The sequence below is a fragment of the Notolepis coatsorum genome, assembly GCF_963971535.1.
Source record: "Notolepis coatsorum genome assembly, chromosome: 5".
Taxonomy (NCBI): Eukaryota; Metazoa; Chordata; class Actinopteri; order Aulopiformes; family Paralepididae; genus Notolepis; species Notolepis coatsorum.
This window is the reverse complement of record NC_140169.1, coordinates 11,684,534-11,708,588: the sequence shown is the minus strand read 5'-3', so window position 1 is coordinate 11,708,588 and position 24,055 is coordinate 11,684,534. Positions and strand designations below refer to the sequence as shown.

General features: G+C 41.4%; 1 protein-coding gene across 3 annotated transcripts; it reads left to right on the top strand.

Moving 5' to 3' along the window:
- The first annotated feature begins 494 nt into the window (after positions 1 to 494).
- Positions 495 to 23,770, top strand: LOC311228992 (uncharacterized protein). 3 transcript variants are annotated; one of them, XM_084314974.1, is made up of 8 exons: positions 495 to 581; positions 4,096 to 4,281; positions 6,397 to 6,526; positions 9,453 to 9,628; positions 12,505 to 12,650; positions 15,653 to 15,812; positions 18,105 to 18,217; positions 20,456 to 23,770. In XM_084314974.1, the coding sequence occupies exons 2-8, from the start codon at positions 4,203 to 4,205 to the stop codon at positions 21,275 to 21,277; spliced, it is 1,626 nt and encodes a 541-aa protein (XP_084171100.1). In that variant the 5' UTR covers positions 495 to 581; positions 4,096 to 4,202; the 3' UTR covers positions 21,278 to 23,770. The 3 variants fall into 3 exon arrangements, with proteins under 3 accessions (XP_084171100.1, XP_084171101.1, XP_084171099.1); XM_084314975.1 differs by having other exon boundaries at positions 9,450 to 9,628; positions 12,505 to 12,644; XM_084314973.1 differs by having other exon boundaries at positions 9,450 to 9,628.
- The last annotated feature ends 285 nt before the right edge of the window (positions 23,771 to 24,055 follow it).

Genomic DNA, 24,055 nt, shown 5'->3' with positions numbered 1-24,055 from the left:
CGCCCGGTCCCACGACATTTCTCCCGGGACAGGACAATGTGCGCTGATTGGCGGAAAGTACGGAAGTATCTCGAAGTACGTCTGACGTATCTCGAATGACGTCTGTAAACAATATACAATATTATTAACTCTAATAATAACACGCCTCGCGGGCTCATTGAGAGCCGTGGGTCTGCATTGTATAGAGCGGATCCCCCGGATTATTACTACTAATATAGTAGTAATAATAGTAGTTGGCTAGTTGCGCGCTTCTGGCCACCATTACCTGATTACCTGTTTATTGCACAATGTTTTTTTTTTTATTGGATTATATTATATGTTGTACCACTGTATTGCACATCGTTGCGGGCAAGACCACCCGCATTTTATTGTATACTTGTATGCCGTGACAATTAAAACTCTTGACTTGACTTGACTTGACTATATCAGTGCTCCCACTGTCCTGTGGAGGGCGGCAATACGCCTAGACCGCCGGAAATAGACAAGAAGAAGAAGCAGAAGAAGCAGAAGCAGAAGAAGCAGAAGCAGAGGAAGAAGAAGACGACAACAACAACAACAACTAGCGACAATAGCAGGGACAGGTGGGAACGTTCAGCATCTTGATTTAACTTGTCTTTAGGAAAAGGTGTACTTTCTCTGCTGTTTTTTTTTAATCTATTACAATTTCAAACTAACTGGCGAACTGTCTTGGCCAAAACGTTTCAATATCAAGGGGACTTCCTTATCAAATAAAGGTTACAAATAATAATAATAATAATAATAATAATAATAATAATAATAATAATAATAATAATAATAATAATAATAATACATATCATAATAATTGTTGCTTTTGATTTAAGGTCGCTAACATTAACGTTGGCTTGCTAACGCATGATGGGGGTATTATGGCACGAACGTTCCGATCCGCATCTTTACAAGCTGATTGATTGATTGAACATTGTATTAACAGATTGCAGAATGGGTACAATACAGTACAGCTCAATACACACAATTGTTAAGGGGATGCAGACCAAGAAAGACTTTCGTCTTGTTTACATCAGGGTCCCCCATTTTCAATTCATCATATATGAATGAATGAATGAAAACTTTATTTAACAGATTGCAGAATGGGTACAATACTACAGTACGGCTCAATACACACAATTGTTAAGGGGATGCAGACCAAGAAAGACTTTCGTCTTGTTTCCATCAGGGTCCCCCATTTCAATTCATATAGACATTTATGACATACACAACATGCATGACATTTATGGCATAGGGACATATAGGTATTTAGTACTGATATATTTGTGACTTAAATGGTATTCAAATATACTGTACTGTTACCCCTAGATCCTTACAGAGTATATACATATGATGGGGAGGGGACTGTACATTAGGAGGGGGTGGGTGGGTGGGAGAGAAATATACATACGGTGGGGAGGAGACTGTCTATTAGGAGGTGGTGGGGGTTTTGGGCATTTATGGTGGCCAGTTTCGAATTGCAACCTCCCGTAGGTGCTCTTTAAGAGCACTTTGAATGTGGGTAGGGATTCACATTCCTTTACAGCTTTGGGTAGGGCGTTCCACATTGATGTGGCATAATTGCGAAACGTGTTTAGTCCCTGGTTTGAGCCGAATCTGGGTTTAACATGATTTGTTGAGCTTCCTCTGGTGTATTGGTTGTGGTATTCACTGACCTTTGGGAAGTATTTTGACATGTACATGGGTACCTTAGTCGTATAGTGTATCTTGTAGACCAGGCCCATTGCAAGTTGCTGTACTCTGTCGTCTACTCTAAGCCATCCTAGGTTGTCAAAGTGGGCAGGGGTGAGGTGGGTTCTGGGGGTAAGATCAAGTAGTAGTCTGACCAGTTTGTTTTGTGATGTTTGTAATTTTGTTTTAAGCGCCTTTGAGGTGCTTTGGTACCATGAGGTGCACGCATAGTCGTAGTACCCTTGAATGAGTGCTCCTGCCAGAGTCTTCAGGGTATTCTTGTTTACCAGAGAGGAAATCCGGTACAAGAATCTAGTTCGTTGGTTGACTTTTTTTATTACATTGGATGCCATTTTGTCACAGGAAAGATTTGCCTCTAGGATGGAACCCAGGTAGGTAATTTTTTCGTCTTTCCTTGTGACAATATTGTCACCCACTGCAACTGCACAGTACATTTCGCTAAGTACATTTTACTCAAACTGAGTAAAATTGTACTCACTTGGGCTCAAATGGACTCAGTTTGAGTAAAATTCACTCTGCGAAATTTACTGTGTGAGAAGCCGTCTGTCTTGCTCAGTTTGTTATTTGAACCGAAGAGAATGGACTCTGTTTTGACCATGTGTTATGATAGTTTGTTATCAGCGAGCCATATACAGATTTTGCCTAGTTCCGAGCTGAGGGTTTTTTCAACTTGTCAGAGACCAGCAGGGCTGAGTCGTCCGCAAACAGGAACAAGTTGCAGTCACAGGCTGACGACATGTCATTTGCATAAATTAGGAAGAGTAGCGGTCCTAGTATGCTTCCTTGTGGAACACCACAGCTCACTGTGAGGGGGGGGGGTAGAGTACCGTTTACCTCTACCATCTGTTCTCTCCCCTCCAGGTAGGATTGCATCCAGCTCACTGATAAACTATCAAAACCAATTGCTTTTAGCTTGTCAATCAGAATGGAGTGATTGACAGTGTCGAAGGCCTTTTGTAGTTCCAGCATGACCATGCCGCAGTATTTGCCCGCGTCCACCTCTTGTTTGATGTGGTCGTTCAAATAGAGGAGGCATGTGTCAGTGGAGTGGGACGTTCTGAAGCCAGATTGGAATTCGTAGATTAGATTTCTTTCCGCCAGGTACTTTTCGACCTATTCGTAGACTATTTTCTCCATGACTTTCGAGATGGAGGTAAGAATAGAAACAGGGCGGTAGTTGCCTGGGTCTAATTTGCTGCCCTTTTTGTGCAGAGGGGTCACTCTCGCAATTTTGAAGTCCTTGGGGACGTGTCCCTGTTTTATTTTTTTTTATTTTTTTTCACAGTTTTTCTTTATTTTCCCTTTTCAACATGAAACAAGACAATACAATACAATAACAATACTAATAAACAAGACATCACAGGACAATAACAGTAATAATAATAATAATAATAATAATAATAATAATAATAATAATAATAATAATAATAATAATAATAATAATAATAATAATAACGACAATGACAAGACCATCAGTTAAATCAGAATAATGACAAATAAAATAGTCATGTATAAATTAAATATATAAATTAATAAGAATATATATATATACATATACATACACACATACATATATATACATGCATATACCCACATGTATGTACCATAAGGCGAGATTACTTGAGCACCCGTCATCTCCAGTATCGACAACCAAGGTCCCTACCCCGTGAGGACCCCAAATCCGGCGCCCCAGCGAGCCAGAGCATCATGCCTCTTTAACACTCCGACTCACCAAGACCTCGAATCAGGGGCCCCCACCAGTCCGAGACCGCGTCTTGTTTGCTTTTCTCATATTTTTATATTCAGAGTTAATGTGTGTCCCTGTTTTATAGAGAGGTTTATTATGTGTGTGATGACTGGGGTGATGGCGGCTGCTGAGTCTCTGAGGAATTTGGAGAGGATGTTGTCATGGCCAGTGGCCTTGTTAGGTTGGAGGGCGCTCAATTTTTTGAGTACCTCATCGGTTGTTACCATTTCAAGTTTGAAGTCGTCTTTGTGGACCCCTAGGTTTTTGTAGTATGCTGCTACTATGTGTTCTACCCCATAATGCCCTGAGTGGGAGGGTAGTTTGTTTACCAGTGTTGTGGCTATGTTTGTGAAGAAGATGTTTAAGTAATTGGCTACATCCAGCTTGTCTGTGATGAGCGTGTTGTCCGTCTTTATGTTTATGTTTGAGAATCTGGTTTTAAGTTTTTTACTGCAGCCTAGTTGATTATTGAGTAAAAGTTCGCGGACATACATGACATACAGATAGACAGTACTGCTACATCTATACATTTATGACATACCAGATTTACAAATACAGTACTATACAAAAAGAGTCTAGAAAAGAGAGTAAATACATTTGATGTTTGTCTGCGGTTTGTTTGTTTTTAGCTCCATGATGTGGCGTCTCTCTGGTTTGCTGCTGGAGAGATGACAGCAGTGGAGCCCGGCATGTCCTGCTGCAGGAGTCAAGCGGTGGAGATGTTGCAGTCATCATCATGACCCACACCATCATCATCATCATCATCATCATCATGTGTATAATGCTCACATCATGGCTCCCTCTGGTCCTTTTAGGTGAGTCTTTGAGAAGTGATATGAACCAGTAGTGTAGTCTAGGTAGGGGTACACTGGGTACACTCACTGAGTGTACTGCCTGCAAAATCCTGAAAATGATAGTGTATCCTCTCCTATTTTTTTATTTTATATTTTTAATAGTATTCTTGACTGCGGGGGAGACTTCAAATCTTCAAATCTTGAATCCTGTTTGTGTCTTCACTGCCAAGTTCATAATATTCTGTAATAGATGAGTGCTTGGAATGTGACAGAACTGCAGGAATGTTCACTGTTAATACTGTTATAATAACTGATAAGCACAATCGGTATTTATTTCTAACAATATCATAATAATCCATGCTTTTTATTGGATTCCAATTACATTGGAAATGTAATACAAAATCTGTCCAAAGCATTTAAATGTCCCCAGTTGTAAAAGCTGTATATATAATGGGCCCCAGCAAAAAGCTAGACTACACTGATATGAACTAGTAGGTAGGTAATGTTATGCTGTGGAATATTCTATGCAAAATTCAAGTATAATTATACTAAGCAGATCATGACATTATTAGGGATATGTTAATGCAAGTGTTAAGGAACGGTCAATATATGGTGTATTAGAACTGTGTGTGTGTGTGTGTGTCTCTGTGCGTGTGTGTCTGTGTGTGTTACAAAGATACTGGAGCTAAACTCTACATACAATGATCTTGAGCAGCCACACAAAGCTTATCTGCATCTAACACAGGGGTTCTCAAACTTTTTTATACCACAACCCCATTTTATGAGATTATTTTTGGTGACCCCACATGTATCGTGTAATTTCAATGTGGAATTAATGAATATCAAAATAAAAGCACACATTGTTGATCTTGGATCATGCATATTTATTAGAAAATTGTATTACAGCACTATGTTATCAATACACATTTATAAAACAAGGCATATTTAGCCAAAATATGTTGCCAGATATGTTTTTAAAAAAAAAAACACTGTCTTAACACTGTCACCTACCCACAACCCCACTTTGGGTCGCGACCCGTAGTTTGAGAACCGCTGATCTAACACATCCTAACTAATTGGGAGCAGTGAGCAGCCACGACCCAGCACCTGGGGACCAACCCTAGTTGTAATGCCAGAGCTTTGATAAAGGCCCTAGTTGTAATGCCAGAGCTTTGATAAAGGCCTATGCAGGAGTAACTTGAAATGCATATTCTTAAGAGTACTGGATGATTTCACCCACACTAAGGGGAGGGCACATAGCTCAATGGCATTGGTTTAGGTCCTAAACTTTAGGAGGAGTTGGAATTATTCTATTATAAGCGGATAGCAAGATACTTCAGTCTGTTCCATGGATCAGCTCGGTTTATTAACGTTATATAATAAATCTACTTACTGAGAACTACTTAATTCGTTGGATGATTGTTTTGGACTCTGAAATACAATTTTAAAGGTGCTATAGATACAATTTCTATGTAGATTCTTTTTTTTAAGTAATACATCCATAAAGCTTTTAGAAAGGTGCAAAATAAAAGTATTGCCAATAATGTATTGATTCATGTATTTATCATTTAAGCAATTTTGGCGGGTTTGGTGGATTGTTGTGGCTTCTGTTGTCTGGGCTGGCCTTGTCTTTCATAGCAGAAAGCTAATTTCTGTCCCAACTGTGGTTCTGGAAGAAACGGCTCATAGGAAGCAGCAGCTCATAGGAAGAAGCAGCTCATCTACATTTAAATGGACAGACACAGAAACAGCCCATTGAGAACAGGACTGAAACAGCAGGCTGCTAGAATGGTGTTTTGAGGACCTCGGAGACCTATATATATATATATATATTTTTTTTTAATTATGTTTTTGGTAGATTTTTATTTGTTTGTACTACCGGGCAGTCCGGTAGAGAGAGAGAGAGAGAGAGAGAGAGGAAGAATGGGAGACAGAGCGGGGGGGAAGACATTCGGCAAAGAACGCCGGGTCCGGGAATCGAACCCGGGTCGGCCGTGCCGCGACGCAGCACGTCACGTGGTTCGCCACTTGGGCGCCCCTCGGAGACTTATATTAAAGCACAATATGGCCCCTTTAATACATGCACATTGATAGAGGCTGACTGCATACTGTAACGCTGTATTTTATTCTTTTCAGCTATGAGTGAGCTCCCCAAGCCCGTCAACGTGACGCTGTCCTCGAGCCATTTCATCCATTTGCTGACCTGGGAGCCTGGACCTGGATCGCCTGCAGATGTGTACTACAATGTGTTGGTTCATTCAGGAAGGTGTGTGTGTGCGCGCTAGGGCTGACCTCGACAGGAGCCGTAGTCTACTCGACTGCCAACCTCTTAGTCCAATGCAATTTTTTTAAATAAAATTCTAATATATATATATTTTTTTATAAATCATTCTTTCCAAAAGCAAAGAGGCTAATGGCGCACATACCAGCGAGGATAACTGCCTAAGAAAACGGTCACAGAGGCACTGAAAGAGAATTTCACACACTAGACATATCAAGATCAGTCATTGGACCAAATGCATGCTTTCGCAGAGGACAAGAAGCCTTCAGTCGACTTCTTCAGACATTAAGCACCCCCCACAGCCCAAATGGAATGACGACCCCCCCCCCCCTATCGGGCAAATTTCGGCCAATCAAAGTCGACTATACTAATCCTTAGTCGGGGACAGGCCTAGTGGCGCACGCACTAGGGTTGGGTACCAAACTCTGTACTTTTAAGAGTAGCGACTGAATTACGTCAGTACTACCGAGTACCGATTCACGTGCCATATTTCGGTAACCTTGAGAGCAGATAGAATAAAAGACCTGCCCAGTTAGAAAATAATCAGAATTCCAATGATGCACAATTGTCATTTCATAATAGATGACCAGCACGGACCTTCAATTTTAGAAGCTACTGTATGACATCTAGCTATTCAGCCCTGTCTTCGACAGCCCTGTGACAACTCCTCTCGCGAGTTGCGCTGTTTCGCTAATGTGCAATGACAACTCTGTGAGCAACGGGTCCAATGCGTCCAACATGCTTTGTATCCTTACCGTCCCTGTATGCCCAAGTCCAGTGGTGTAAAGTACTTGAGTAATTGTACTTCGTTACAATACTTAAGTACTGTTTTGGGGGATTTGTACTTTACTCAAGTATTAGTATTAATAGGTTTGTATACCGGTACTTGTACTTTTACTCAATTACATTTCAGAAGAAAAAAATTTTTTTTTACTCCTTACATTTAAAATGCAGACGTACAAAGTACAAATCTCGCAGGTCCAACAATTTTAATTAGTATATTTGTTTCTGATAGCTGATTTTAAGTAGCCAAACGGAGATCAGCTATATAGCTCTATAGTTTCAACAGCGTCAAAATATTTTCCGTTCTATTAATAAACAGAATTTTATAAAGAATTTTCCGTGTTCTGTCACCTAATAATATGATACTCCATCACGTCCTGATGTTTTAGGTTTTTGCCGTGGTATCTTTATACAAAGTTTTGGTATTATGACAAAACTACTCCACAGTCAGACAAGGAGATAAGATACCGATTTCTGTCTTGTTTCCACTCATGTACTACTGTAGTAGCAGTCATGTTTCTGTCTTGTCTCCACTCATGTACTACTGTAGTAGCAGTCATGTTTCTGTCTTGTCTCCACTCATGTACTACTGTAGTAGCAGTCATGTTTCTGTCTTGTTTCCACTCATGTACTACTGTAGTAGCAGTCATGTTTCTGTCTTGTCTCCACTCATGTACTACTGTAGTAGCAGTCATGTTTCTGTCTTGTCTCCACTCATGTACTACTGTAGTAGCAGTCATGTTTCTGTCTTGTTTCCACTCATGTACTACTGTAGTAGGAGTCATGTTTCTGTCTTGTTTCCACTCATGTACTACTGTAGTAGCAGTCATGTTTCTGTCTTGTCTCCACTCATGTACTACTGTAGTAGCAGTCATGTTTCTGTCTTGTTTCCACTCATGTACTACTGTAGTAGGAGTCATGTTTCTGTCTTGTTTCCACTCGTGTACTACTGTAGTAGCAGTCATGTTTCTGTCTTGTCTCCACTCATGTACTACTGTAGTAGCAGTCATGTTTCTGTCTTGTTTCCACTCATGTACTACTGTAGTAGGAGTCATGTTTCTGTCTTGTTTCCACTCATGTACTACTGTAGTAGGAGTCATGTTTCTGTCTTGTTTCCACTCGTGTACTACTGTAGTAGCAGTCATGTTTCTGTCTTGTCTCCACTCATGTACTACTGTAGTAGCAGTCATGTTTCTGTCTTGTTTCCACTCATGTACTACTGTAGTAGCAGTCATGTTTCTGTCTTGTTTCCACTCATGTACTACTGTAGTAGCAGTCATGTTTCTGTCTTGTTTCCACTCATGTACTACTGTAGTAGGAGTCATGTTTCTGTCTTGTTTCCACTCGTGTACTACTGTAGTAGCAGTCATGTTTCTGTCTTGTTTCCACTCATGTACTACTGTAGTAGGAGTCATGTTTCTGTCTTGTCTCCACTCATGTACTACTGTAGTAGCAGTCATGTTTCTGTCTTGTTTCCACTCATGTACTACTGTAGTAGCAGTCATGTTTCTGTCTTGTCTCCACTCATGTACTACTGTAGTAGGAGTCATGTTTCTGTCTTGTTTCCACTCATGTACTACTGTAGTAGCAGTCATGTTTCTGTCTTGTCTCCACTCATGTACTACTGTAGTAGCAGTCATGTTTCTGTCTTGTCTCCACTCATGTACCACGGTAGTAGCAGTCATGTTTCTGTCTTGTTTCCACTCATGTACTACTGTAGTAGCAGTCATGTTTCTGTCTTGTTTCCACTCATGTACTACTGTAGTAGCAGTCATGTTTCTGTCTTGTCTCCACTCATGTACTACTGTAGTAGCAGTCATGTTTCTGTCTTGTTTCCACTCATGTACTACTGTAGTAGCAGTCATGTTTCTGTCTTGTTTCCACTCATGTACTACTGTAGTAGCAGTCATGTTTCTGTCTTGTCTCCACTCATGTACTACTGTAGTAGCAGTCATGTTTCTGTCTTGTCTCCACTCATGTACTACTGTAGTAGGAGTCATGTTTCTGTCTTGTTTCCACTCATGTACTACTGTAGTAGCAGTCATGTTTCTGTCTTGTCTCCACTCGTGTACTACTGTAGTAGCAGTCATGTTTCTGTCTTGTTTCCACTCATGTACTACTGTAGTAGCAGTCATGCCGAGCCGGTGGCTGGCTGTGAGCATGTGGAACACCCACTGGTCTGCAACCTGACAGAGGCCTTTCCTGACCCCAAACAGGACTACTACACCCAGGTCACGGCGGTACTCGAGGCCCAGGCCTCGGAAGCGGCCTACGTGTCGTCAGGCTTCCAGCCCATCAAAGACAGTGAGTGTGGATAGATCCTTTTCTACAGCAGTGCCATGTAGAGCCTTACCTGTCAACTAAAGATGAAAGATTATTATTATTATTATTATTATTATTATTATTATTATTATTATTATTATTATTATTATTATATACAGGGTGCGCACAAGGACCTTGAAGTGCTTAAAGTGCTTTATTTTTGTCTGGAATTCCTTGAAAACAGCCAATCTTCTTAACAAGGTGCTTAAAGTGGAAATGAAGCAGTGAGCAATGTGATCCTAGTTTGTTTGTTGTGTACCTTGTGTAAGACAGGGTTCTATAATCAAATGTGAAATCTATCTTATTTGTCTGAAAAATCAAATATAATATCCCTGTTTTCAACATGGGCGCCGCCATTTTGTTGCTGACGTCATGGCTGACGTCATGGCGCTGGTTTGGTGTATACACTGCTGGTTAGCTGCCTATAGTGAATGGGTCAGTCAGTAAATAAAATGTTGCCTACAAAACAACGGGACCGCGGTGGTTCTGTTTGTATTGCTCCTGGCTGTTCAAACAAATTTTACCATGTGAGAGAGAGGAAAGTTGGTTAATTTCCACAAACTACCAGTGAAAAAAACAGTGTTGTTGGCATGTTGGCTCAGGCTGGCTGCACTCAGGCGGCGCGACCAGCCTGTTGGACAGGGAAGGAGGATCTGCAGAGAACACTTCATTGCCTCGGATTATGTTGTTGGGGTGGGATGTTTGTCCAGAAGACCACTAATCAGCTGAAGCCTGATGCGGTTCCCTCGGTCTTCGACAGACAGACCGGCGATAGCTCTTGGGAGCGATCGCTAGCTAGTTAGCACCAGCCGGGGACCGGCGTTAGCAACCGGGAGCGTCGCGGAGCATTCAGCCTGCTGGCTACCTAGATCCACTTCAACCAGCGTCGCGGAGCATTCAGCCCTTTACCTTGACGCTCCCGGTTGCTAACGCCGGTCCCCGGCTGGTGCTAACTAGGTCTGTCTGTCGAAGACCGAGGGAACCGCATCAGGCTTCAGCTGATTAGTGGTCTTCTGGACAAACATCCCACCCCAACAACATAATCCGAGGCAATGAAGTGTTCTCTGCAGATCCTCCTTCCCTGTCCAACAGGCTGGTCGCGCCGCCTGAGTGCAGCCAGCCTGAGCCAACATGCCAACAACACTGTTTTTTTCACTGGTAGTTTGTGGAAATTAACCAACTTTCCTCTCTCTCACATGGTAAAATTAGTTTGAACAGCCAGGAGCAATACAAACAGAACCACCGCGGTCCCGTTGTTTTGTAGGCAACATTTTATTTACTTACTGACCCATTCACTATAGGCAGCTAACCAGCAGTGTATACACCCAACCCCCGGCATGACGTCAGCAACAAAATGGCCGCGCCCATAATGCTAAATGCTTCAGAAATGCACACAACAAATCGTTTTTTCTTAGAAACTGCTTATTTTTATAACGTGATTTCTTCTGTGGCTTATCTAAATACTAATGTGATGCTATGAATATGTATTTATCGCACTGCTTCATTAAAAAGTCCTTGAAATTAAAATCAACCATTCGCATTGAAAGTTTTGTTCATCCATGATAGAATAGTTCTGAATCAAGAAATACAAATGTTTAATCTAAAGTGTAACTAATTGTCGGAAATAGTTTTTAAGCCATAAATATTGGATCCAGTTTTCTTTTCAATAAAAAACAGCATTTAAAAGTGAATTGTATCCTTTTAAATGCTCTTTTAAAATAGCAAATAGTGCTTAAAAAAGTACTTTAAAGTCCTTGAATTTAATTTTGCAATGTCTGTGGGAACCCTGTATATAACTAAAAGTGTTAAAGGAACACGCCAACATTATGGGAAATGTGCTTACCACCGTCTTCTCCGGAGTTGGACAAGAAAATGGATACAGATTTCCTTTCTGTGCGTTCAGTAGAAAGCTGTCCAGAGTGGCAAAACACTTAAATGAGAGAGGATTAAAATTGAGTTTTTTGCCAAATCTACATTTGAAAGCCATCGCAGCAGCAGAAATCGTGTTCTATGTTTAAATTAATAACCTATTGAGTCCAAGAGAGTTTAGTGGGATGAGAGTAAGCTCTCACGAGAATGAGAATGAGGCTTTGAGTTTATATTGTATAATTGTTTTAATAAAACAACATAATGTTTTGTTTTCACTAGTTTGATCTTATCTTGTTCCTTACAACTTACAAAAAAAAAGATATAAATAAAAAGAAAAGCGAGACATTAACTGAATTATATTTGAGCAGGAACCAAACTAGTTTGCATTGCATGTTCCATTCCATATTCTATTCTTAATAGCCTAATCTTCACTAATGACGCATTTATCTTTTATATTTAGGTAATAGGTAGGTATAAAAACGACTGAGTGAAATCACTGGCAAAACATCTGATGTCCTCTCTATTAACTTTAAACCATGTATTCTCTACTCTATCAAGATGTCTGATGTCCTCTCTACTAACTGTAAACCACGTATTCTCTACTCTATCAAGATGTCTGATGTCCTCTCTACTAACTTTAAAACCACGTATTCTCTACTCTATCAAGCTAGATGTCTGATGTCCTCTCTACTAACTGTAAACCACGTATTCTCTACTCTATCAAGATGTCTGATGTCCTCTCTACTAACTTTAAAACCACGTATTCTCTACTATATCAAGCTAGCTACTATGAGATTCATGAGTATTATGACTGCGTTAAATGTAAACAATGGAGTCAGAGCGCTGGACAAACAACATTTTCTAAAAATACCCCAAGCATTTTTCTCTGCATTATGTTCTGTAAAAAAAACACATCGGGCCAGTACCAGAATATCTGTGATCGGGCCAATGACTACATAGATTGAGCAGCTCCTTGGTGTCTCTCCTAGGCCACCTGGACCTGCCCCTGCTGGTGGTGGTTCCCTGTGCCAGAGATCTCTGTGTGGACCTCCAGCCCCCTGTGGAGCGGCTCCGGACCATCTACGACTTCTTCGACTACAACCTCCTGGTCCAGAGCAGCACTGGACAGGTAGTGGTAGGTGTGGCGTCCATAGTATGCTCCTCCTGGACCAGAGCAGCACTGGACAGTTACTGGTAGGTGTGGCGTCCATAGTATGCTCCTCCTGGACCAGAGCAGCACTGGACAGTTACTGGTAGGTGTGGCGTCCATAGTATGCTCCTCCTGGACCAGAGCAGCACTGGACAGTTACTGGTAGGTGTGGCGTCCATAGTATGCTCCTCCTGGACCAGAGCAGCACTGGACAGTTACTGGTAGGTGTGGCGTCCATAGTATGCTCCTCCTGGACCAGAGCAGCACTGGACAGTTACTGGTAGGTGTGGCGTCCATAGTATGCTCCTCCTGGACCAGAGCAGCACTAGACAGTTACTGGTAGGTGTGGCGTCCATAGTATGCTCCTCCTGGACCAGAGCAGCACTGGACAGTTACTGGTAGGTGTGGCGTCCATAGTATGCTCCTCCTGGACCAGAGCAGCACTGGACAGTTACTGGTAGGTGTGGCTTCCATAGTATGCTCCTCCTGGACCAGAGCAGCACTGGACAGTTACTGGTAGGTGTGGCGTCCATAGTATGCTCCTCCTGGACCAGAGCAGCACTGGACAGTTACTGGTAGGTGTGGCGTCCATAGTATGCTCCTCCTGGACCAGGAAGAAATACAGCTAAGTGCTAATAATACACCGACTTGAGGAGGGCTTTATTTGAGAAAGTTCCATTTGTAAATCCGGATTCGTTTTGGCAGTCTTGAGAGTTGTATGTTGAGTTGGTTTTTGTGGAGGAGATTTTCAGTTTTGCAGGATTTTTGGAGAAAGAAAATACATTATATCCTATATACTTTTATATGAATTCCTCTTGTTTCTTTGAAGTACATTGTTTACAGCTTGTTATATTTTATTTTGTTTTCTTTTTTGTGGCCATCCTGGTCTATATACTTATTGTTAAGTATACTATATACTTATTGTGTATGTGTCTTGTGAGCCCGTATGGGCTGGGCATACATCTGGTCCAGAGCAGCACTGGACAGTTACATCCATGTATGTAAGACACACACACAAAAAATATCAATCAATCATGTATAGCACCTTTCACAGTGGTAAAAAAAAAAGACGAGCATACAATTGGCAGATCAAGAGCAATGCATAACATGAGCATAAAATAGACAAAGTCAAGGTAAGGCATGGAACATTAAATCACATAGTTTTTCATATTAGGATCTAACATCTGTTGTCACTGCTCTGTCTGTGTTCAAATGTTCTGTATTTGCTTCAAATGTGCTGTAACACTGGCATTGTGTTTTTGTCAAGCGCTCGTAGAGATATGGAAAGGCTGACGGACGTGTAGAGTTACAATACAAGTCTGGCTGCTGGATGGGCGTCTTGAGTTTCCATATTCACAAAGGCTCCCAGAGGAATAGTGCTGATCTGGGGTCCATTTTACATATCTGTAGAGATACTATATCTACAGTATATCTGTACATATCCTACTCTTACTAGTTACGCTGCTGGCCAGTATGACTACTGACTCACTACAAAGGGTTAGCGCTTTCACTACCACACTACAGACGGTTAACCGTGGTAGTGAAAGGGTTAACCTTATATAGTGTGTTCTCCTAATGGCCAGGATGAGAGCACTCCTCTTAGCCAAGCTCATACTTACACCATACTTTGTACCATGTATTTTCACTATTAAATCTATATTGATCATGAAGGTCTGTCCACAGGTGTAATTGGTGAGTCCAGTTCCACCACACGCACGTAATCTCACACATTATGCCAAAACTCTAAACAGCTTTGCAAACATTAATTTAGTTTGACAAGTTATTGAGAGTTGACGAGTATCTTATCTGTAAACTAGACTATTTAATTTAAAAGATGTAATTATATACCTACCTTGTTTTATTTAAATTAGTTGAAAAGGAGGGGGCTGTCTTATAATCAGGGTCAATACGGTAGTAATAATAATAATAATAATAATCTATTATTTATTAATTATCTATTAATATTAGTATTCATTATTAATTATTTTAATTAAATATTTTATTTCAAAAACACATTTCATGAAACTCTTAACACTTTACAGAAAAGAGAGCAAAGATGCAGTACATTCAACATTTAAAAGAAAAGGAGCATAGGAAAAAGGACAATTGGAAACACAATTAAAAACAAATCGATGATTGGAGATCATAAATAAAATGTATAGACTTTTTATTTTTAGGTGTGTTTTTTTTTGTTTTTGTCTTGCTTATTGTTCTGTCTCAACGCCATATGGTTTCCCTCATCATCTCTGACCTCCATGTTTATCATCTCTGACCTCCATGTTTATCATCTCTGACCTCCATGTTTATCATCTCTGACCTCCATGTTTATCATATCCTCATCATCTCTGACCTCCATGTTTATCATATCCTCATCATCTCTGACCTCCATGTTTATCATCTCTGACCTCCATGTTTATCATCTCTGACCTCCATGTTTATCATATCCTTATCATCTCTGACCTCCATGTTTATCATCTCTGACCTCCATGTTTATCATCTCTGACCTCCATGTTTATCATCTCTGACCTCCATGTTTATCATCTCTGACCTCCATGTTTATCATATCCTCATCATCGCTGACCTCCATGTTTATCATCTCTGACCTCCATGTTTATCATATCCTCATCATCTCTGACCTCCATGTTTATCATCTCTGACCTCCATGTTTATCATCTCTGACCTCCATGTTTATCATCTCTGACCTCCATGTTTATCATCTCTGACCTCCATGTTTATCATATCCTCATCATCGCTGACCTCCATGTTTATCATCTCTGACCTCCATGTTTATCATATCCTCATCATCTCTGACCTCCATGTTTATCATATCCTCATCATCTCTGACCTCCATGTTTATCATATCCTCATCATCGCTGACCTCCATGTTTATCATCGCTGACCTCCATGTTTATCATCTCTGACCTCCATGTTTATCATCTCTGACCTCCATGTTTATCATATCCATCCGTTGGTCTTTCTGTCTGCAGTTCTCCCGAGATACCCAGTCCCTGAAGACGGGGCCCCTGAAGGACTTGGCCCCTGGCAGGGAGTACTGCGTCTCGGTCCGCTTCTCGGACAGCATGGCGTCCAGAGTGTCTGCTTACTCTGCCCCCCGCTGTGCCACCACCACCGCTGTCTACACTGCAGGTGTTGTAACGCTCACAAATGTGTCTATTATATTATATTATTATTATTATTATTATTATTATATTATATTATATTTGTGTTATTATTTAGTTGCAGTGCCATGTTTAGTCACTAAGTGGCGCTCCATTGTTTGTACCTGATGTAGCGAAAGGTTTAATTTGATTTAACTTGAGCCAGTGACTCACTTAACTTCCTGTCCACCTGCCGTCCAGTACAGCGTTAACTTGTCTAGTTCTCTAGTAACGATGTGGCTCATGTCTGTAAAACTATTTGTTGATATGTACATTGAATTAATATAAAGCCGTATGACCAGGCATTGTCTGGTCATAAGCCTAACCTTATATTTTGATAATAAATGGGTATGTACCAAATCCCAAAAGCGGCAACGTCTGATTAGCTACTCACCAAGCTATCCTTTTGCTGTTATTTTCATGCTGACAAGTTGACGTCACACAGCCAGACACGTCACAATCTCAATACACAATTTAGATATTTTTTTATCAAAATGTAAAACAGCATCTGTGATTCGTCTGTCATTCTCTTCCCCTGCGAGTTGGTTGCACCACGTCTTAATACAGTAAGTGCAAACTATCCCTAAACTATGTCAGTGATAGGCAGCACAAGTATTTGCTAAATCAAGATTTAGTCACTACTAAATTCATACGGTTGCACCACGCACACTAGTTATTACTAGTTATTATGTAGAGCTCAGTAACTACAAAATATTTATGCATACCCCTAAGGTGTGCTATTTATAACTTAGACAAAAATAACGTGCCTTAACGATGTATATATTCTAAAGAGAATCAGGGACACCTATGCACCAAAGTTATGGAACACACTACCTATGAACATTAGGAAAGCTGGATCTCTAAAATATGAAAGAAAATAAGCTAAAAACTTACCTCTTCACCATAACCTATTGCACTATTACTCTGTCCATTCTATTTTACTTTTTTATTACTTTTTATTACAGGTTCTAAACTGTCAGGTATCGAACTGTGTGGGTTTTGGGGACCCAGGCCTAGAACTGTGCCCTGAGAAGGAGTTTTGCCCTGAGAGGGAGGTTTGAAGGGTCAAAGTGGGTATCAAACAGGAAGCAAGACTGTCTGGTTCTAAACTGTGAATATCAAACAGGGAAGATAAAGATGGTTCTAAACTGTTAAACAGTAATATTTTATTGCACTGCACTATTGCATAATTTTACTCTGTCCATTCTATTTAAGTTTATTACAGGTTCTAAACTGTCGGGTATTGAACTGTGTGGGTATCAAGCAGGAAGAAAGACTGACAGGCATCATTTTACTTTATTGCACTGCACTATTTTACTCTTTTTTATTATTGTCTATTTTTTAAACTGCAATAGAATCAAACTATAAACAAGGTGGCCTATTGGGATGTTAGATCCTAATGTGAAAAACAATTCTTGCATGAAAAGTGCTATACAAATAAAGTTTATTATTATTTATTATTATTATTATTATTATTATTATTATTATTATTATTATTATTATTATTATTATTATTGTTATTATTATTATTATTATTATTATATATAGTTCATGTAACATTAGTATGGTGATGGTAAGGACCTTTACATACTACAAGAAGCCCCACTTTATATTAAGTGTCCCTGTGTTTTTACATAATAATGTAATGACTCTCGTTATATAATCGTAAACACTTGTTCTTGTATCTGAGAAAGCTCATGACACACTATAAATGGCTGGCTTGAGAGATGGACTGAGTAACGTTAGCCAGCTAAGTTCACTTTAGCTATAGCTAGCCAGCCATTAGCCACAGACGTTCGTTTGCTTGCAGTCTTGCCGTTCGCTGCTGCTAACATTACTGCTAAAATGGTTTGTGCATACAAGCAGAGAATAACACACATTATTAGCTAGGATGTCTATTTCATGGAGCAATCCAACACTTTGGATGTGCGTGAGTCTTTTCTACTACGTATTTCATGGAGCACCTCTTCAGTGTTTAATTGGACTTTTCTTGCTAGTAACAACTTGTGCATTACTAAGTACTACTAGCTAAGATATTGCTTTATTTGACGTGGTGCAACCAAAATTAGTAAACAACTAGTTTCAAACTAGCTAGTAACAACTAAGGGTTCTGACATATAGGGTAATGGCAACGCAATGACCCAGTCCAGGACCGGGTTGCACCAGTTTGACATAAGTCATTACTAAATTCAAGCATTTAGTCTTTATTAAATATTTACATATATATATACGTATGTGAAATTCAGGCCATATCACCATTTCTCTCTCTCTCTCGCTCTAGACATACAGATGTCTGTGGTACTGTGTTTCCTGCTGATGATGCCTCTGCTCTGTGTGGGTCTACTGGTCTGGACTGGATTCTTCTGTCGGAAGTGGCAGCTACCACTGATCCTGGTAAATACACATCTCCAGTAGGGATGCACCGATCCGATATCGGTATCGGCCGCCGATATCAGTAAAATAGCTGGATCGGGTATCGGTAAAAAAAAATATATATATCGGATATTTTAATTTTAATTTGATTTTTTATAAATAAAATAAGATAACCATTCAGTACATTTATATCTGTGTTAATTTGTTACATTTAGTTTCACTAAGTTAGGAAAGTAATGTTTTAAGTCAAGCCTGATGTTGCCTTGCACAAAAGAATGGTCCCAGTCTCTTCCACAGTGACAGTGAGGCATACAGTTTATTAATTGAATGAATGAAGTTTATTTTCTGTCTTTGTTTACAACAAATCAAAAACACACTTGTGATCCTTTACAATTCTTAAAAACTAAATATATTTTAATATAAAAAAAAAACTTTGATACATTTAAATTTTTTTTTTACTTTTTTGAAGAAAGAAATTGGACAATGGGTATCGGATCGGTATCGGCCGATACCCAAACCCAGGTATCGGTATCGGGACTGAAAAAGTCGGATCGGTGCATCCCTACTCCATACTGCTGAGTATCATTCAGACTAGGGCTGCTCCATGATGACAGAAATCAGCTGTGAAGGACCGTTGTGAAGGAAGGGGAATAGCATAGATTTTTGCTATAGATAAAAACATTTTGTAGAGTAATTCTTTTTATATTATATTGCTTTTCCCAGCCCAAAAATGATTGATTAATAAATGTATAATTTAAAAAATGTTGGCAGGTTCAAAATTCATGTTGTTTAGATGTATCCCCTCTGTAGCTAAGGGGCTACACAACCCTGACTGTATTTAGATTGTTTAGATTAAACCACTACTAAAGAATATTAATGGCCAGACAGTACAGTTAGACAAAATGGCGGACACTCCATTGACTGCGCGGGGACAGGGATACAAGTTGAACAAGCATCATTTTAATGTCAATAGCAAACATACATATTATTTATCACAGTTCTCCTTTAATAATAGAATGTCAGTGCAACAAAGTCAGCGGTAACGATAGTTCCTATACTACGGATACTCGACCGGTGGAGCTCTGAATGGAGTGAGACGAAGCGAGGCTGCACAGGGAAAAGCAAGATGGTGGTTGTAGACGGTGATTCTCTCTGGATCTCTGACTCCAGAGAAACTGCAGACTGGTGGGATAATCCTGTCGTCGCTGGGAGAAGGGGTCTCGTACGGAACCGGTCCTTGTATTCCTAGCGCCCAATGGCAGGGTTAATAGCTATTAATCCAAAAGCCCGTTGGCATAGATGATAGCTAGTTAGCTCCGTCTGTACTGGAAGCTAACCCGCAGGCGGTCTCCAATGAGTAGTTATGTCCAGAACGTCGCTGGATTTAACTATAAGTCTCTCCACGTTACTTCGCTTACACAAGTCACTATACTGTGCCAATAATGGCTCGACAATATTATAGTGGTATCTAATTAGCCATACGGCTCTCTATAACGATACACTGCTCTCGGTCTGTGTACAACTGCACCAGACGGCCTCTCTCTCACTCTGTTAGTTTTCCTGTAATGCTGCTACTGCACGTCGTCTACCCAACATACTCTATATTGTTCCCTGTTGGAATCCGCCTGTTCACCTGTACAGAATCAATGCGCTCGCTCTGGGCTTGTCCGGGCATGTCTGAACATGTCTAGAAAACATGTCTAGGGGGGCGCGCGCCCTGGCGCCTACAGTGTCAAGAATGGGACACACAATAAGTGAATGATGAATACTGGTAGGTAAAACAGATGACGTAAAGATATATATCTTATATATATAAACAATATATAAGTTATACAAAATAATAAACGCAGACTTTCAGTGTTAATCTGGACCTTCAGAACACCCTCCCTACTCCCCATTTCCCCATGTGGAATGCACCCGATTGGATAAACTACGTACTAGTGCGACATCTAGTGGCTGAATGTTATCTACAGTATAGCACCTTTTTTTTTAAATTTTAATTGTATTTCTTTCCTGTTATATAGATATGCTCAAAGGTTTCTGAACCTAAATTTTTTATTTTATTCCATGAAATACAGAACTCTAAGCAGGTAAAAAAAAATCTATACCAATATTATAAACATGAGGATAATGTATTTGTAGATCTTTTTTTTCAGAACCACTCCCTAGATCATATCCTGCCAACCCTTAACCTCCCTCTCTCTCTCTCCCTCTCTCTCTCTCCCTCCCTCTCTCTCTCTCTCTCTCTCTCTCTCTCAGACATCTATCAAACATAACGGGGGGGCGACTGCTTCCCTGTGTGACGGACACCTGTCTTTCCCTGTATATGTTGAGTCTGCAGCGCCCCCTGCAGGCAACAAAGGGAACGGCAAAGACTGGGAAACCCAGGAGGAGGCGGAAGACCCCTCCGGTAACAGAGGAAGAGGGTATGAAACACAGTATAAGCTTGGGGGGCTCCGCCCCTCTGCCTGTGGAGACTCCTCCCAGTTGCTGCTCCCTCCATCTGACTCAGAACGTCCCTGTGTGCATCTCAACCCCCGTTTACCATCAGGGGAACCGCGGCCCTCGCCGGTGTCACCGGGTGGGGAGTCGCGGTACCACCGTCGCCGCGCCGACACGATAGAGACGGACGCTGTGGCGGTGGAGGGAGTGGCGGGGGGGGAGGAGTCAGAGGGGAGCGCCGCCGGGCAGGACGTGAACTTCCTCTCGGTCACTTTGGGCGCGTGGCACGCGGTGGAGGGAGTAGCGGGGGAGGAGTCGCGGTACCACCGTCGCCGCGCCGACACGATAGAGACGGACGCTGTGGCGGTGGAAGGAGTGGCGGGGGGGGAGGAGTCAGAGGGGAGCGCCGCCGGGCAGGACGTGAACTTCCTCTCGGTCACTTTGGGCGCATGGTGCGCGGTGGAGGAGAACCGGGACCACGGAGGAGTTCCCCCCGAGGAGCCCACCTCGCCGTACAACAACAACAACACCACCCGCTATCTACCCCGTCCAACTGGGGACGTGGAGGACGTTGCTATGGAGACCGTCACCACTGACCTCGCTGAGGAGGAGCTTTCCGGTTACCTGAGTCGAATCTAGGCCAAAGTTTATTACTATTTACATTTTTTTATATCGCCTGTTGTTTGTATCATCGATTGATGTCGTGTCAGTGTTACGTTATGGACACGGGGCATCTGTTGAGCTGTCGTACGAATCTATGAAAGTGCTGCCGTCCTTTTAATTTTCAAGAAATGGATTTTCAATTAAGAAAATATCAAATTATTTTCTGAAAACCGTTAAGCAATTATGTAGGGCTGGGATGTACAACGGAACATAAAGGTATATACAGTCATGGGTCTATGCAATGGTATGGATTTGAAAACATACTTCCTAAATGCCAGTGTTTGTCACAAACAAAGGTCTAATATAACACAGATATACCTGGACCGGGTCGTTGTGAACCCAACCCGTCCAGTCAGTGCTTTAAGCACAGGTCCCGGGCCCCGGCAGGAAGGAACAAAACGTTTTCAAAAGTAAATGATATTTATTATACAAAAAGGGGAGTGAAACCCACAACAATATTGCCACAAGGGGAGGGGAAAACAAAACAGGGATATATAATAATAAGACAAACGAACACTAAACAAACACAAGTTATCAACGTGTCACAGGACACAAGCCAAAAGCCACACGGGGCAATCTGGGAACCACCCAGCAATAATAAACACACAACACAATAAGGCTATTACAAATAAACAGAGGAGTCACCAGACACAATCACACTTACCTGTGGTGGAACACCAGTAAGGCAACACAATGAAGCTACTAAGTAGCAGTGTGAACCAAAACACACAATAAGGCCAACGCAACACTCCACACAGGTCAGTGGCAATTCTCAAAGACACTCTGACATACTGTAGCAACAACAGACAGGAAGTTGACTTCAAGAATAGCAAAAGGCGCAACACAATAGTCGATCCACTTTACAGTGGCAATGGCAGAAAGGGGCGCCCTGAGTGTGTGTAGGCTCAGGCTTTATCCACCCACCCCTTAATGAGTGATTGCCCTCAGCTGTTGTCATTTATATTTACATTTAGTCATTTAGCTGACGCTTTTATCCAAAGCGACTTACAAGTTCTGTACGACAAGTCATCAGGAAGGGTACAACTCTATCAGCTGAGTAACAATGTTCATCAAAGTGTTGCGTGTTACAGTGTAGGTTAGTTATGGGGTATGCTAGGTCGAGGGCCTTGAAGCGGATACGTGCAGCAATGGGGAGCCAGTGCAGGTCCCTAAGAAGTGGGGGTGACATGGGCTGACTTCGGTAGGTTTGAGATCAGGCGGGCCGCTGCGTTCTGAATGAGTTGAAGAGGTTTGGTGGCGGTGGCCGGGAGGCCAGCGAGGTAATCATCATTGGGTAATCAGCCGCCCACTCTACAGGAAGGGGCGGGCGGCACCTGAGCAGGGGAAACAGAAAAAGGAGTTATTTACCAAGGTGAACACAGCACCAAATACAATAAGGAGGAGGACCAACCTACCTACGCCACAGTGTTCCACTTGACATTTCAAAATGGTTCCTCAGTAGAGACATGTCATGCATCAACTGTAGATGCATGACAGCCATGTGTTTTTGACCAGTAGCCATGATGCTAAAACTGTATGCATCTCTGCACATTACAATTCATGCACGTTTCCTCAAAGGGCTTGAAGCCTTTATGGTTGTTTGAATAGTGTGTGTTTCATTTACTATACAGATGTACTATACAGTAGATGTAGGACTTAGAGGGGAATGCCACTCATTTTAAGAATGAATGTATGTTCTTCCTGTCCCCCAGGGACAGTTCAGTCAGTATTTGTGAAGACAAATGTGAGAGAGAACCCTCTTGGGGCTGCTCCTCTAGATAACGAATGGAGTTCTGACTTTATGAGGCCATACAATGTTTGTGTGAGCTATTACACCCAAGGTTTTTAATTCTGGTTCAGACCTAGCCATGCTAGAATATAAATTATTTAGGTGTAAGAGCTCACACAAATGTTTTATGGCCTCATGTAGTCAGTACTTAAAAGGTGTAAGTGGTATTTATATAAAACAAATAAATAAAAATAAGCTCTACATTCCGACAGCCATCGCTGATATAGAGTGTCTGGTCAGTAACATGGGTCTCCCAGTCCCTCCGCTCTGCAGTAAACGGAAAATGTATTTTCTGGTAACCCGTTCCTACTTTATCCAAACAGATCAGAGGGAACTCCACACTGCAAAAATGGTTTGACAAAAAATTAAACAAGTAAAATAATCTGCCAGTGCAGTAATAAGCAAATGACTTGGCAAAATTACTTGAAATAAGTAAAAAAATATATAATAATTATAAATATCTAGGGTTCTCTCTCCTGATTGGATAAAGTGGGAACGGGATGCGTGTAGATTTTTACCAACCCACTTTCAGTTCCGCGTTCGGATTCCGCGATCTGATTGGCCACTGACGTTTCTCTCAGCGCCAATCGCGTTACGCCTAGTTCTATCACTGGTTAAGCTTGGCGACTCTTTCGAAGTTGGTTAAGGTTAGAGTTTGTCTTTAGAGCAGGGCGATAGACCACCAGCCCTGATTCCAAACTCTAACCATAACCAACTTCGAAAGAGTCGCCAAGCTTAACCAGTGATAGAACTAGGCGTTAGCTAGCTAGCAGGCTGTTAGAGGCAGAACTAGGCGTAACGCGATTGGCGCTGAACCCGAACGCGGAACTGAAAGTGCGTTGGTAAAAATCTTTACGCGAACGGGATACCAGAACATTTATTTTTTGTTTGCTGGAGAGTGGTGGGACTGGGAGACCCATGTTACTGACCAAACACACTACCAGCAATGGCTGTCAGAATGTAGA